Source organism: Phaenicophaeus curvirostris, chromosome 19 (genome assembly GCF_032191515.1).
Source record: "Phaenicophaeus curvirostris isolate KB17595 chromosome 19, BPBGC_Pcur_1.0, whole genome shotgun sequence".
Lineage (NCBI taxonomy): Eukaryota > Metazoa > Chordata > Aves > Cuculiformes > Cuculidae > Phaenicophaeus > Phaenicophaeus curvirostris.
Window position 1 is genome coordinate 14,244,371 of NC_091410.1, and position 15,823 is coordinate 14,260,193.

The 15,823-nt window shown below is 61.2% G+C and overlaps 2 protein-coding genes across 2 annotated transcripts; one reads left to right on the forward strand and one right to left on the reverse strand.

The window, feature by feature from the left end:
- The first annotated feature begins 583 nt into the window (after positions 1-583).
- NHERF1 (NHERF family PDZ scaffold protein 1) lies at positions 584-10,776 on the forward strand. Its single transcript, XM_069872938.1, has 6 exons — positions 584-979; positions 7,714-7,875; positions 8,558-8,711; positions 9,059-9,099; positions 9,560-9,658; positions 9,768-10,776. The coding sequence occupies exons 1-6, from the start codon at positions 584-586 to the stop codon at positions 9,930-9,932; spliced, it is 1,017 nt and encodes a 338-aa protein (XP_069729039.1). The 3' UTR covers positions 9,933-10,776.
- Positions 10,777-12,519: 1,743 nt separating this feature from the next.
- NAT9 (N-acetyltransferase 9) lies at positions 12,520-15,811 on the reverse strand. The gene is made up of 6 exons (XM_069872702.1): positions 15,548-15,811; positions 14,660-14,769; positions 13,646-13,786; positions 13,389-13,448; positions 13,120-13,214; positions 12,520-13,032 (listed from the first exon to the last, which is right to left on the reverse strand). The coding sequence occupies exons 1-6, from the start codon at positions 15,622-15,624 to the stop codon at positions 12,895-12,897; spliced, it is 621 nt and encodes a 206-aa protein (XP_069728803.1). The 5' UTR covers positions 15,625-15,811; the 3' UTR covers positions 12,520-12,894.
- Between the last annotated feature and the right edge of the window lie 12 nt (positions 15,812-15,823).

Here is a 15,823-nt window from a genome sequence, read left to right on the forward strand (position 1 = left end):
GTGTCCCAGCCCCACAGAGGGGTGTCTCTGCCCCATACAGGGTGTTCCTGCCCCACATGGTGATGTCCCAGCCCTACGTGGGGGTGTCCCAGCCCTACGTGGGGGTGTCCCTGCCCCACAGGAAGGTGTCCCAGCTGCACACAGGGGTGTCCCTGCCCCATGCAGGGTGTCCCAGCCCTATACGGGGTGTCCCAGCCCCATACGGGGTGTCCCAGCCCTACGTGGAGGTGTCCCTGCCCCACAGGGAGGTGTCCCAGCTGCACACAGGGGTGTCCCAGCTGCACACAGGGGTGTCTCTGCCCCATGGAGGGGTGTCCCAGCCCCATGGAGGGGTGTCCCAGCTCCACGGGGCTCGAGGGAACCCGCTGGGGTCCGACCTCATTTGCATAGCCCCGCCCACACACAAACCACGCCCCGCGCTGTCAGGCCACGCCCACAAATTACCTTATTTGGTCATTCCCGCCCCTCCCCGCTCTCCGATTGGTCGCCGCGCGGCGCTGGCCCCGCCCCGGCTATAAAAGGCGGCGCGCGGGGCGCGGGCGGCGCAGAAGCGCGCGGGGCAGGCGGCGCGGGGGGTCCCGCCATGAGCAGCGGCGCGGGCTCGGCGGGCCCCGCGGGCCCCGGGCCGCGGCTGTGCCGGCTCCAGCGCGGCCCGGACGGGTACGGCTTCCACCTGCACGGCGAGAAGGGCAAGCCGGGCCAGTTCATCCGGCTGGTGGAAGCCGGGTCGCCGGCCGAGCGCTCGGGGCTGCGCGCCGGGGACCGGCTGGTGGAGGTGGACGGCGAGAACGTGGAGCGGGAGAGCCACCAGCAGGTGGTGGAGCGGATCCGCGCCGCCCACGGCGCCGTCAGCCTCCTCGTCGTCGATCCCGCGGCCGACGAGCAGCTGCAGACGCGGGGGGAGGCGGGCGGCGAGCCCCCCGCAGCCCCGGAGCCCGCGGAGCCGCCGGCGCGGGAGCCCCCGGGCGGCGCCCAGCGGGTGAGCGGCGCTGGGGGGGCGTTTGGGGGGGCTGGGGGCTCCTTGAGGGGGCGTGGGAACCTCCCGGGAAGGCCCCGTCGTCCCCTTGGGGCGCGCAGCAACGGCCGCGTTTGCCCCGGGCGGTTTCGCTTTCGGCTCTTCTTTTATTTTTTTTTTTTTAATCGCTTTGCTTTAAACGCCGCGCCCCGCCGCGCCTCCTTTTCGGGTGTAAATGAGGGTGGGTTTGCTTCTCGCCCCCCCCTCCATGCTCTGGGGATCTGGGATTCGCGGGGCTGCGGGTGCTGCTGGAGCCGCTTGTGCGCTGAGCGTGTCCGGTCTCTGCTGCGGGAGGGAGGGGCTGAGGAGCTGAACGGGGGGCTGGAGACCCTCCCCGGTGGAAAGAGAGGGGGAGAGTGGGGGCTGCTCAGCCTGGAGAGACCTTAGAGCGGCTTCCAGCGCTGAAAGGGGCTGCTGGAAAGCTGGGGAGGGGCTCTGGATCAGGGAGTGTGGGGATAGGGCGAGGGGGAACGGTTCTGAGCTGCAAGAGGGGAGATTGGGATGAGATCTTAGGAGGAATGTTTTGCTGTGAGGGTGGGGAGACCCTGGAACAGGCTGCCCAGAGCAGGGGTGGCTGCCCCATCCCTGGAGGGATTCAAGGGAGGTTGGATGGAGCTTGGAGCCCCTGATCCATGGGAGGGGTCCCTGCCCAGGGCAGGGGTGGCACTGGGTGGGCTGTGAGGTCCCTTCCAGCCCCTGGTGCCCTGTCCCCCCCGGGATGCCGGCGCTGTGGGAGTTGGCAGTTGTGCAAACAAGGCGATGGAGAAAGGTGAGGAGTTGAGAAAGAGCCGAGCTTCCCTGCGCAGAGCGGTTCCTAAGAGACGCTCGGGGCTGCTCGGTGTTTACCCAGCAGGAACGTGTTTGTTGTCACCACAGGGGTTGAGGATGGATGGATGGATTCCTGGGAAGCGGGCTCCTCGTGTTCCCGGCGTGGGGGGGACCTTCGGGGGGTCACAAAGCACTCGGACACCAGCCCTGGTGATGCTACGTCTGCAGGATTGGTGCCCTGGGGCTCGCCTAGAGCTGGTGCTGAGCCCCGGCTGGACTTCAGCCCCTCGATGAGCTGCTGTCATGCAGCCGTTTGCTGAGGATCAGCTGTTTTTTATTAGTTCTCTCCTGTTGGACTTTAAACCTGTGCTGACTGACTCTTGGCTTCATCCCTGCCCTGCTAAAACTCCTCTCCAGCACCTCCCTGCTGGGGCTGCTCAGGTGGGGACACCCAGGGATGCCTGAGCCCTCCGTGTTCCCTGTGTCAGGCTCCCTTGGGGCCAGGGGCACCGTCTTTGCTGTGTTTCAACTTGGAAACCTCTCCCTAGGCTAGGAGAAATAAAAAAAGACGTGCTTAATGCAGCCCAGGCCAGTCCCCTGCGAGGTTTAGGGGCTGAGGATGTGCAGCCCCCATGGGAGATGGGGCCCCGACACGCTGCGGGGTGCAAACCCGCTTGGGCTGTGCAAAGAGCATCAGAAGCTGGAGCTGCCCCAAGGGGTCAGTGGGGCGCACAGCCCCTGTCCGGAGCTGCCCCAGAGGGTCAGTGGGGCACACAGCCCCTGTCCGGAGCTGCCCCAGAGGGTCAGTGGGGCACACAGCCCCGTCCGGAGCTGCCCCAGAGGGTCAGTGGGGCACACAGCCCCATCGGGAGCTGCCCCAGAGGGTCAGTGGGGCGCACAGCCCCCATCGGGAGCTGCCCCAGAGGGTCAGTGGGGCGCACAGCCCCATCGGGAGCTGCCCCAGAGGGTCAGTGGGGCGCACAGCCCCATCGGGAGCTGCCCCAGAGGGTCAGTGGGGCGCACAGCCCCATCGGGAGCTGCCCCAGAGGGTCAGTGGGGCGCACAGCCCCTGTCCAGAGCTGCCCCAGAGGGTCAGTGGGGCGCACAGCCCCTGTCCAGAGCTGCCCCAGAGGGTCAGTGGGGCGCACAGCCCCATCGGAAGCTGCCCCAGAGGGTCAGTGGGGCGCACAGCCCTGGCTGGAGCTGCCCCAGAGGGTCAGTGGGGCGCACAGCCCCATCGGAAGCTGCCCCAGAGGGTCAGTGGGGCGCACAGCCCCATCGGGAGCTGCCCCAGAGGGTCAGTGGGGCGCACAGCCCCTGTCCAGAGCTGCCCCAGAGGGTCAGTGGGGCACACAGCCCTGGCTGGAGCTGCCCTACGAGCTCCATGGGGCGCACAGCCTTGTCCAGAGCTGCCCTAGGGGCTCGGGGTGAAGGATTGGGGTGCAGCCTGTGCAGGAGGTATCTCTCCGCTCGTGCGCAGGAAGCGGGTGACACGAGCGACTTTGTTGTGTGGCCCCAGATGGTTTCTCAACAGGTAGCAGGAAATCTTGCAGCTGGGGGCAGGGCTGGGTGCTCGGAGCTGCAGAGCCAAGGCGAAGGGTTTGGAGATGTCTCCCAGCCAGGCGCCCACCGAGCAGGGTGGGAAGGTGCTGGGCGGGATGCCGAGCCAAGCTGAGCGGGCAGGAAGGACCTGGGTGACTGGGAACACTGGTGTCCCTGTTCTGGCTGCTGGCGTGCAGCCGGTGCCCGCAGCCCCCACCAGGGCGTCCCGGCGGCCCCCACGGGTGCTGGGGTTCCCTGGGATTGCTGTGGAGCAGGAGTTTGCATGTGTCAGAGTCCTGTTTGCTTTATTGGGCTGGGCTTGGGCTTATTTGCTTAACGAGCCTGGAGCTGCTCGCTGCCAGCAGCACCAGGGTCTGAGCGAGGGTTCAAGTTCTCCCACCTCCAACCTCTCCCCAAACCCTGCGGGGTCCTGCAGGGTCTGGATTCCCCGGTGCCAGGAACCCACATGGCTCCCAGTGCTGGGTGTGTGGGGAGGGGATCTGGGGGGTCGTAACGGGCTCCCTTCTCATTCCCTGGGCGTTCAAACCCCCCTGGTGCTGGGGTGGAGGGTTTGACCCTCCCTGGAGGCACCTGGGGAGCAGATCCATGCCCTCCTCCGCTGTGCTGATGGTTTCACACCCTCTGTGCCAGGGGACTGTCCCCAGCGCTTGGCCAGGAGCCCTGACAGCTCATCCTGCCCCTGCTTGCGTTTCCGGAGGCTTTCGGGTGCACCTTGAGAAAGCTTCTCACACACCCCATGGCGCTGGCGGAGCAGCAGCGGGGGCTGCTTTCACCAGGACGAGGCTTCTGCCACCGACCCTGGGCTTTCCTCTTGCAAATTCAGTGCCAAATTAGAGCCCTCCCTACCAGCAAAGCTCATTCCTCTCTGCAAAACCCCCATGAGCCTCTCTGGGGTGGGTTTTGGGGAATAACAGAGCAGATCCCCCCGTTTGGGAGCGTTGCAGTGGGGCGAGCTGGTGTCTAATTAGGGAATGAATAAAATTGCCTCTCCAAGCAGCTGCATGAAAAGCAGCTCCAGCCGAACGGGACGTGACAGGGATGCTGCGAGGAGGCTGCTTTGCATCCCCTTTGTATGAAGCCCAAATGCGTGCGCCAGATCTTGGGACCCGTGTGAATTTGCTGGCCTGGGCGTCCTCGGAGCCGTCGCGTTCCCTTTGAGCGAGCAGGAACGCTGCGGCTGCCGGGCTTGTTACTGCTTGTAGGGCTGCAGGGATTTCCCTGGGAACTGGGGCTTCTAAAGCTGCCCTGACATTGCTGTTGGGGAGCAGATCTTGGCATTCGGTGCAGCCGGGGTCCCCCTGGTCCTGTGGGGCACGCGAAGCTGCTGAGGTGGGGTGCTCCGTGCTCCTGAGGGAGAAGTGTCCGGAGATGCCCCAGGATGGGAATAGGGATGCGATGTCACCGAGCTCCCCGTCCCAAGCAGGATCTCTGTGGGCAGGGCAGGTCCCTCTGCCACCCCTGGGGGCTAAAGTCCAGCTTCCCCCACCAGAGTCTGTAATTGCCTGTAACGAGGCTGTGCCGCTAACCTGCGCCCAGCGCTGCGGGAAGGCTGCTAGCGATGGAGGAGAGGATGCAAAAGCTTAGAGAAATTAGGGATATTCCCATTTCCCTGCTCTCTGCATCCCCAAAGCCCTCACTCCTTGGGTCTCTCCTGGTCAGAGGGACGGGGTGCTGTACCGTAGGGCATTCGCCCCACAGCGGGCAGGATACGGCCCCTGGAGGATCGGATGCATTTATATTTTTCTCTCAGGGAGGCAGGACGGTGCTGCCAGCAGGGTTTCTGCTGGCACGAGGGTTTGGGGAGGGCGAAGGCAGCCTGGAGCGCTGGGGTGGAGGAGCTGCCAGCCGCTGGTGGGAGGGCGCTGGGGACCCAGGTCACGGCTCGGCCGGGCTGCCCTCGCTCTGGGTGCTGCTGCCTTCGAGGGCTTGGTGCCCTCTCTTTCCCAAATCCATGGTCCCAGCGTTTCGGGGCTCTGGAGCTGCTGGGGCTTGGTTGATAAGGGTGGGAGGGAAGCCCTCCGTCCTCCTCGCCCGGGAGCGCTGCCAGCACCGCTTGCCGGGTGCTCCCTTGGGCTTTGTCCTGAGCTATCGGTGTGGAGCAACCCCGCGGTGCTGCCAAGGGCGCTGGGAGCGTGGGTGCTCGCAGAGCCCAAACCCGCTTCCTCCAGGCTCCACCAGCTCTCGAGTTCTGGCCTTGTTTAGGGTCTTCCCTAACCCCTCATCCTTGCCAGGAGCGGCTCCCTGCGAGGAGGGCGCAGCCGCAGCAGCCCGGGCGCCCCGTAACCCTGCTGCCGGGGCTCCGAGCGGGCAGAGCCCCGAGCGAGGGGTGGCTGGAGGAAAGTCGAGGGGTTCCAACGTCCACGCAGCGAAGGAAGATGCTGCAGAGGAGATGCTGCCTGGCCAAGCGTCGCGTGGAGCAGGTCCTGTGCGGCTGCCCGCGGAGCCAGCTGGGAGCCGGCTGGGTGCTGGCGTGCGCCTCTCTCTGCAGGGCGTTGGCGAGCGGTGCTGGCGTGGCAGTTCAGCCTTGACCGTGCAGGGAAGCGTTGTGCAAGAGGATGGGGTTTTATCGCAGCGTGGTGAAGGTGTCAGCACGGCACACGCGGGGCCCTGCGCCACCGCAGCGCTGCCGGACCTGGGGTGTCAGCACCCTGGGACCTGGATTCCTGGCAGGGGCAAAGGGGATTCCATGGCAAGAAGTCATGGGAGGTTTAGATTAAAGGTTAGGAACAATTTCTTTACTGACAGAGCCGTGAAGCCCTGGCAGAGGCTGCCCAAGGCAGTGGGGGAGTCTCCAGCCCTGGAGGGGTTCAAAGCCGCGTGGCCGTGGCACTTGAGGACAGGGTGTAGCAGGCACGGTGAGGTTGGGCTGATGCTTGAACTGGATGAGCTGAGAGGGCTTTTCCAGCCTCAATCATTCCATAACGCGGTGATTCTACGATTCTAAGTGCGTGTGCTGTATGAGGGGTGAAGAGCCGCACGGTGCGGGTGCAGTAGGGGAAATTCCTGCAGTGCGTGTCCCCAGGGATGCTGTGGGTACCAAAGGAGAACAAATGGTCTCAGAGGAAAAAGTAGGTATTAAATGCCCAGGTGAGGAATATTTCAGGTGCTTGAGCGTGGCTTAGCTGCAGGGAGAGCCCCACTGAAGCCCAGGGGGTGGTGGTGGTCAAGGTTTTTAATATATTTTAATATATTTTCTATATTAATGTGTGGAAGTGTGTGTGGGTGCTGGGCTCGGAGCAGTCTGGGCGGTTCATCTCGCCCGGTTCCTCTGGTGCTTCCCAAGCTTCGCGCTCCCCGCGGGCGAGTCGAGGCAGCTCCTGTTTGCCAAACTCCCGGGGGATGCTCCTGCTTCCCCTGCTGCTCCCAGCCTGGGTGTGGGGCTGTGGCTGCCCCGCCTGGGTTCTTCAGGTGCTGGTGGATCCACAGGTCAGGGTGAAACCAGGCGCAGATGAGCTGGGTGTCTCTTCCTGGAGCGGCGAGCGTCCCACGCCGTGCCGTCCCGGTCCAGCTGGTTTCTCTGTTTTGCAATCGCAGAGGGTCGTGCTGGGGCGTGCGTGGGCACTGGGGTGGCACCGTCCTGACCCCGGCTGCCGTCCCGAGCCCCCCGTGCCCCTTCCCCGCTGGCAGCGCCTGTGAGGTGCTTGGGCTGGAGGGGAACCACTTGTTTGCTGTGGAGGGGGTTACAGCTTGGGAGGGGGTGACCTCTACCCATGGCTGAGACCTGGGTGAAGGGGCTGAAGAACAAATCTTATGTGGATTGGCTGAGGGACCCGGGGTTGTTTAGCCTGGAGAAGAGGAGGCTGATCTGAGACCTCGTCGCTGCCTACAACTGCCTGAGAGGAGCTTGGAGCAAGGTGGGGTTGGTCTCTTCTCCCAAGTGACAGGAGACAGGACGAGAGGGAATGGCCTCAAGTTGCATAAGGGCAGGTTCAGATTGGACATCTGGAATAATTTCTTCACCAAAAGGATTCTTGGCACTGGTGGTGTTTTAAAGATTCTATGATTGTCCGGTATTTAAAGCTTCCCTGTTGGGATGGGCAGAGGTGTGGGTGCTTCCCAGCAGTCTGGGCTGCGTTTCCTCCTCCACCTTTACGTGGCGGTTGCAATCCTGATCCCAAAAGGAAGAGCCTGGTCTGAGGACACACATAATTACATGTTTCCTTAATGTTCTGTTGCAATTAGCATGCCCTGCGCCTAATTAATTACCTGGAGCCTGGGTTCATAGTGTGTTTCGGCACCCTGTGCCCCAGCTGGAGGTGTCTGGGGGTGCAGACCCTGCCGCCCAGGCTGCCGTCTGGGGGTCCTGATGCTCTCGCTGGGTGTTGGGGGGTCCGGGAGCGGGTTCCTCACGGCTGTCCCTGTTGCAGGAGGAGCTGCGGCCCCGGCTGTGCCACATGAAGAAGGGCCCCAATGGCTACGGCTTCAACCTGCACAGTGACAAGAGCCGCCCGGGGCAGTACGTGCGTGCAGTCGACCCCGACTCGCCCGCCGAGGCCGCGGGGCTGGCCGCCCAGGACCGCATCATCGAGGTACGTCGGGGCAGGGGGCTCCCCGAGACGCTCGGTGCTTCCTCCCGTCCCGCTGCCCGAGCGGGACGCGCCCTTTGCCGGGACGCAGTGCGATGTCGCCAGTCTGCCGGTCCCCGTCCCCTCCCAGGGGCGCAGAGGGCTGGCGCTCAGCACTAATTAGCTGGCTGTGGGTTAATTGATGGTAGCGCTGTCCCTGCCCAGAGCAGGGGTGTCCTTGGGCTGTCCCCGGGGTGGGGCAGCCTGAGGACAAGGTGCACGATGGCTCCGAGCCTCGATGCCAGCCGGGATGGTGTTTGTGTCAGGTGGGATGGTGACCCACGAGGGCAACGACTGGCCAAGCAGCAGCCCTGCCGCTGCCTCGTTTGGGGTGACGCTTTGGAGTCTGTGGGTGCTGTGGCACGAGGGCTTTGTGCCTCGCCCATCTCCTGCGCCAGCCCCGGGTCCCTGTGTCCTGCCAGGCGCTCGCTGCCAGATTTGCCCGTACGATGCCGTGCTAATCGCCTAAAGGAAAATCTGCTTTTAATGAGGTTCTGCTGCCTTCACCGCTAATCCCTGCGAGGCTCCGGATACCTGCGGGGGCCGCGGAGTGGCCGTGCCGGGGCTTTGGCTGGCACTGAGGCTGCTGGAGCTGCCGAGGGACGATGTCCCTGGTCCCAGTGGTGCTGTGGTGCCGTGCCCGCAGGTGAACGGGGTGTGCATGGAGGGCAAGCAGCACGCCGACGTGGTGGCAGCCATCAAGGCGGGCGGCGAGGAGACCAGGCTGCTGGTGGTGGACGTCCTCACCGACGAGTTCTTCAAGAAGTGCAAGGTGGTGCCCTCGGAGGAGCACCTGACAGGTGGGCTGGGGGCTGCGCTGCAGGGAGGGGCTCGTGCCACCTCTGCTGGCTCCGTGTCACCTTGTCCCCAAAGCTGGAGGTGCTGGGAGTGTCCTTGAACCCTGCTCTCCTCTGCAGCCTCACCTCACCCGTGGCCCCTTTCCTGCTGTCCTGGTGGTCGCGGGAGGATGGGGGTTCGCGTGGCTGTCACGGGGATGTGCCTGGTGCCTGGCTGCATCCCCCGCGCTGCGGGGCTGGCTGAGGGGTGGGTTAGAGAGCTGGGGACCCGACGCTGGGCGCTGCTGTGCCCGTTGGCGAGGGGCAGAGCCAGCGCATCCTCACCCAGCGCCCGTGTCCTCGCCCTGCAGGTCCCTTGCCGGAACCGGTTGCCAATGGTGATGTAGGGAAGGTAAGAGAAGCCTCGTCTTGCATTTAATCCCATCTCTGTCACTCCCTGTGCAGGGACCCTGCCTGTTGAGGTGTCCCCTCTGCCCATCAGGGTGATGCCACCGGGACTGTGATGCTCCCAGGCTGTCACACGAGCTGATGCCGCTGGGAATGGGATTGGGAAGGGGATTGGGAAGGGGTTTGCCAGTAGGGCTGAGTGTGGAGGTGGCTGCAATGCCTCCCTTCCTCCTTCTCCTCCATTCTCACGCTGCCGCCAGGCTGGGAGCCCTGGAAGGAGCCTTCAGCCCTGCAGCCGCCCTCCTCCCGCTAAAGCTGGGGCAGTCGGGCTGGGGCTTAATCCTTCCCTGCCCCGGCTGGGCAGCTCGAGGGGGATTACCCGTGAGGAGGATTTTGCAGCCCCCAGGTGGACTCGCAGCTCCCAAACCCTGGGAACTCATGTTTGCTTCCTGCTCTTCCCCCAGGAAAACGGCGCGGAGCCGCAGTCCAACTCGGTGGCTGAGAGCCCGGCCAGCCCTGGGCCACTGGCCACGTCCCCCACCTCCAGCGAGACCCACAGCGAGGTAGGGCTGGGGGTGCTGGGGGGAGGTGGGATGCGAGCTCTGGGCTGAGCCCCCACACGGGGCCCTACGGGGGGGCACAGTGGGGCTGATGCAGCCTCTTGCCCCCCAGCCTGAGGCACAGGAGGGTGACAAGCGCCATTCGGCGTCCGGCTCCGTCCTGGACCTCGACATCCCGCTGGCAGTGGCCAAGGAGCGGGCACACCAGAAACGCACCAGCAAGCGGGCGCCCCAGATGGACTGGAGCAAGAAAAACGAACTGTTCAGCAACCTGTGAGGGTCTGTGGCCCCCACCTCACACCCACCTCTCCCGCATCCCCCTCCTCCTCCTCTTCCTCCCTGCCACAGGCTCCCGGAGGGGCTGTGGGGCTGCTCCCTCCACCCTGGCCTGAGGGACGGGGCTTGATGGCCAGTGAGCAGCCCTGCCACAGGGTCTTGGGCGCTGGGTTTGGGGGGTTGCCCCCTCCCCGAGCCTGTCCGGGGAGCTCCTCCAGCCCTGCCCAGCCCCATGGACACAAACAGGAGTTTGGGTGGGGATCAGGGATTTGGGGTGGGCTGATGCCCAACACCTCTGATCCCTGCTGTTCCCTGATCCTTCCCCACCTCAAACCCCATCTTCATTTGAGCTCCCCACCAAAAAATGCCCTTTAACTGCAAAACATGAGGCTTTTAGTGGCTTCGATCCCCCTGCCGCCCACTGTGATTCCTCCTGGGTGTCTGGTCCCTGCCTGGCAAGCTCCGTCCACGATGACCCCATCCCTTCACCCCCCGAGGGAGGGAGGGTCGGGGTGCCTGGCATAGGGGGAACCCTGCCCCGGGGCTCCTTGGGGAGAGAGGAGCGTGCCTGGAGCCAGCACAGCAAGCAATAATCGTCCCCTCTGCTCCCGCTCGCTCCGGGACACAGAGCCAATCAGGGTTTGATCCAACACTGTTTAATTTAAAGGCTTCTCGATAGACTCTTTCTTTTCCAAAATAAGAGTTTTCCAATCACACTGTTTTTTAAGCTGTATTTTGTAGGACTCCTTCCTGTGGATTTTTGTCTTGTGTGTTGCGATCGGGTGTTGTCGTACTGTCGAGCTCAAGAAATTCTGTTTACTGGAATAAACCTTCCTGACTTCCCATCTGGTTTAAGGGTAAATCCTTCCGAGGGCGTGCGGGGGCTCGGCTGTGCCAGGGCAGCTGCTCCCTGGGATGGGGATTCTGGGGCTGTGTCTGGGGTGCCCCTCGGCATCCGGTGGGTCCAGCCCAGGGATCAGGGAAGGGACCGGCTTGTGCGATGTGAGTTAATGCCTTGGGGTGATTAAAGGGGCTGTAATCCCTGGGGAGTGCGAGGGGGGGCCAGGCTCTAATCTGGGTCTGCTGCAAGGCTGGAGGGGGCAGCTCTGCTGGGGTCCCCCAACTGCTCCCAGCCCTCCTGCCTTGGAGCCTGTGATCCACGGGAGGTGTCCCTGCCCATGGCAGGGGTGGAACTGGATGGGCTTTGAGGGCCCTTCCAATCCAAACCACTCCATGATCTTTGCCTGGTGGGAGCAGCCTGGGACCGGATCCCCCCAGCCTTGGTGAGGGCCGTGGCGCTGGGACAGACCCAACTTTGTTTCGTGTTGCCAGGGTGAAGGCTTTTCCCAGCCTGTGGAGGCGGGGGAGCGTTGCCAGGGGACCGGGGATGCCAAGCGGGGCGCTCACTGGCTCCAGAGCAACCGGCTGGGCATGGGGAGGTGGAGAGGGCAGTTCGGTTTCACTGTGCCCCCCTCTGCCCTGGCAACAGTTAAAAGAAACAATTTTTCCCACCTTGGTCACTTTTTAGGGCACCAAATCCCACCCCAGCTACATCTTTGCTGCTACTCCAAGCTCGCTCCTCTGGCAGAGGGACGAGATGCTCCACAGACGGAGCACAGAGCCAGCAGCTTCTGCAAACCTTGTTTTGGGGGACAGAATCCGTCCCTGCCCGAAGCAGGTGACAAAGAGCACCAGGATTAGCAACCCTTGTCACGGTAATTCCAGTCAGAGTGGGATCCGCTCTCACTGTTACCACACAAAGTGTTCACTACAACTAAATCCATGCTAAATAGTTGTTTAAAAGACACTGTTCCCACACATGATTTTAATGTTAGTCACAGGAACGTGCTTAATTTAACTAAAATTGGAAAACTAAAACCCTCGGGCCCTAAAAATACAGGTACAGCAACACTAAAAATTCCACAGTCTCTGGTATAAACATCCGCAGGCAAATCTGGAAGCTGCTACCTGGCACTGTGTAATTGGAACAAGCAATTCCTGGCCTAGAATTACCCATTCTTGCTGCTGTTGCAGTGGGAGAACACAGAGCAGCACCCGTTATCCCCCTCACCGTCTGCTGCTCTGCTTAGCGAGCTCCCCTGCTGCGCGGGGCAGGACAGGTCAGGTAAATCACTGCGCTAAAGCCTCTGTCCGGTGGGAGTCGGGTAAGTCTCCCTCACAGAGCTCCTGTACCACAGCTACCAACTCCTGCCCCAAACAGCTTTGCCCCACTAAGAGAGATTATTTGCCCCCGTTTATCTTACTGGGTAGCTCCTGTACAGCTTCCAACGGAGGAGGAAACAGCCTCGAGTTGCTCCAGGGAAGGTTTAGGTTGGATATTCTGGAACAGTCCTCCACTGACATAATGGTGAAGCCCTCGCAGAGGCTGCCCAGGGCAGCGGGGAGAGGCCCCAGCCCTGGAGGGGCTCAAAGAACATGTGGACAAGGCATTTTGGGATGTGGTTTAGCAGGCACGGTGTGGTTGGTTGGACTGGATGAGCTGAGAGGGCTTTTCTAACCTCCATGATGCCATGATAATGCGAGCAGCGGAGCCCTGCTGCTCCCAGATGGCGCTCGGGCACCTCGGATTCTTGTCACTCCTTTTTATTCAAGAGCAAACAGAGTGGGCGAACCCTGCTCTGAAGGAAGCAGGAGAAGGAACAGCGGGTGCTGCCTGTCCAAGAAACTGCTGGCACCAGGGTTCAAGGAACAGCTGGCGATTCCAGGCTCTGCAGGAACAGCACGTTAAGGTTGCAGTCATTCCTGGTCAAGCCTGTGAATCGGTGGCTGTTCTCCAGGTCCACATTTCGGGCAGTGCTCCTGGCCGGTGCAACAAGGTGCAAAGCTGACAAAGTAACTCCAGGAGACAGCTGAAACCAGCCAAGTGCGGCATCCTCCTGCCCAGACCTCACAGCGGCGTCCAGCTCCTCTCTGGAAACCAGGCCTGTGTCTGGATGTGCCTGTCAGGTCGCCAGCACCCCAGCCGGTTCGACGTAGCTCTTCTCCCTCACGTGGTTTGTCTGTTCCAGCAGCCACCGCCTCTCCTGGTCCCCAACATCCAGCCTCAGCGTCACCTCTTGGAAAACGCTGTTCACTGCAACCTGTACCACAGAGGAGAAGCGGCTCAGTCCCACTCCCAGGACAACGCTGCTCACGCTCTCTGGGTGGAAGAGGGGCTGTTACCGCACCTCCTTAAAATGGAGCTTTTTGAACATGCAGATACTGGCTTCATTCTCCTGACCAATCTTAGCCTCAAATTTGGTGATCCCCAGCTTTGTCACTCCTACAGGAGGAATTGGAGAGAAGCATTTCTATTACCTGATCAGATGCCACATCTCTGGAAGCACAGAACCCCAGTTTCTCAGGCAGATGGATCCTGGTCCATATCAGTGGGAATCTGTGCTTCCAGACCACGTCCAGCCCGCACTCCTGTTCCCTCGCACTGAGCCACCCTTACCGTAGGACATCATCATCAGAGTTGCCTCCTTGCCAAACCCTCTGCCTCGGTAGCCAGGCTCTGAAAGAGAGGGACAGCGTCCAGTTATGAGGGACAGATCAGCCATGCTGGGTGCTCTTCCTAAGGGACTGTGACCCAGGCCAGCAGAGGATCAGGATAGAACAGCCACGGGAAGGCAAGGAGAATAAAAAGCTGCTGTGTGTAACATCTGCTTTAGCCACGGTGATGGAAACTCCAGCTAGGAAGCAGAACTTGACCTGCAATCATAATTTCTATCTCGCCCAGCGTCGGATCCTCAGTGTCGGTGAGGAAGAGGTTGACGTCCCCCACCATGCAGTCCTCGTCTGCGCACGCCTGCCCGGCCCACCGCTCCGTGTCCAGCACGATGAAGGTGCACTCTGGGGAAACAAAACCATGGCAGCACTTCCAAGGCACACTGAGTTACCCACAAATGACTGAAGGATGAAACTACAGGCGTGCAATAGAGAAACAACCGTTTCAAAAGCGAGGAAGAGCTAAGAATTAGGCCTCCTGTGCTCAGTGTGCCTGCTCCCATCACTAGGAATACAAGTCATTCTGCAAAACTCGCTGGGAGGTGACGTAGGCACCAACACTACAAACAGCCTGTTAAGAGACATGGAAAGTTTCATTCCATGACTGAGGTCTCACTCTGCAGCAAGTTCAGGCAACAAATTGTTTGGTGCCCAAGAGACAGACCTCGTGATTCACCTCCTCCATGTTATTTTTGCTTTTAATGGCAGCTAAGACAAATGCTCCAGACAGAGCTCTTTGCCAGCCTCACTATTTTGCAGCTTGCTGTATTTCTGTCAGGCTTTTATGGGTGGTGATTCATGACCTGTAGGAGGGCCAGGGACCCAGTACAGTCAGCACACCTCCCACCAGGTAATTATGAAGTAATTCCATTTCTCAAGGAAAAATACAACCCCCTGTCACTGTTTGATGGTAATCAGAGCTGAGGAATGTTGACTGTGCAGCAGCAGCTCAGCAGATAAAGCTGGGGGAAGTAAATCCCTGTAGTCTTTGAAAAACTGCACAGAAAGGACACTAACAGCCCTACCCATTCCCTGCTTCCTTGTGCACCTATAAACAAAGGCAGTTTGAACCTACTGTTGCAGAAGGTCTCACATCTCATCTGCTCCAGCCAGCAGAGCCCACTCACCAGGGCTCTCGGCCGCTGCGGGTCCATCACAGGACAGAAGGGGCCTGCTCCTCACTCCCACCCACCCTCAGGAAACAGTCCAGCTACTCACTGTCAGCATCGTCCCGCCAGCTGCGCTGCATCTCGTACTCCTGCTCCAGGCTGAGGGGCTCGGAGGCGGTCAGGCGCTGCAGCTCCTCCGACTGCATCCACTGGTGGTACCTGAGAACGGGACACAGGCCAGCTCACTGCCAGAGCTACAGCGACACAGGTGGATTCCCACAAGCGCTGTAAGGGTCAGGCTGTCAAACTGGTTCTGGAAACGCCAGCCCGGTACTCACTGTGACTTAAACCTATCCACAAGCCTCCCTTCCTCAGGTTAACACAGGAATCAGTGTTATCACTGGGAACTGAGCAAGTTTTGCCCACCCTGTAGCTTTGTCTGAAGAGTGCCCAGTGCAAACTTGATGTTTTTAAAAGTACTGAGGCAGGAGCATGGAGTTCCGGCACGTTTCATTTAACTCAGATTGATAACGCATCTCCCAGACACTGACAAAATGAGTAATGCTGGCATCTTTGTGCTGAGGCTGCAGCTGCCCAGGCCAGCACTCTATAAACAGCCTGCACGCCTGCTTCAACCCTTACACACTGAAGTTCTGCTCCTCCTCTGTCATCAGGGACTTTCAGAACGTGAGGACTACAGGCAGCTAACTCACAGCCAGGTATTACCCCTCCCGTGGGCAGACAGCAACACAGATGAAGTTCTCTTTGTCAAGAGAGCCAGCAAAGAGCCCAGACCTGCTAGGGATGTCTGCTGCGGGGCACAGAGGGCACAGCTGAGCCTTTCTACAAGTGCTCGTTCCTCTGCATGGCTCCCAGGGAGAACAGGGCCCTGCAGCTGCCAAACCAGGGCACTTTCTGACCACCACGCTCCCTTTAAGAAGAGAAGTGAACTGATCAGACTGCACAAGAGCATCAGACCAGGATCCAAGACATGTACCGGGGCACGTGTGCAGATGTGTACGGCACCAAAGTCACCCTCTGTCCTTGCAGCACGGTGTTCTCGTTAATCTTCATGGCCTCTGCACTGACGGAGAGATCAACACCCCTCTGTGTGTCTCCAGCGATGCCAAGGGATGGGAGGGCACCCCATGGAGCCCTTTGGGAGCCAGCAGCGGCCACTAGCTCTCTGTAAGGACAGATCCCAGCTCACATCAATCCCCCTGTGTCCTCAGCGATTTTTCTGTGTCCCTCACCTCCTCCCCCCAAACCAAGG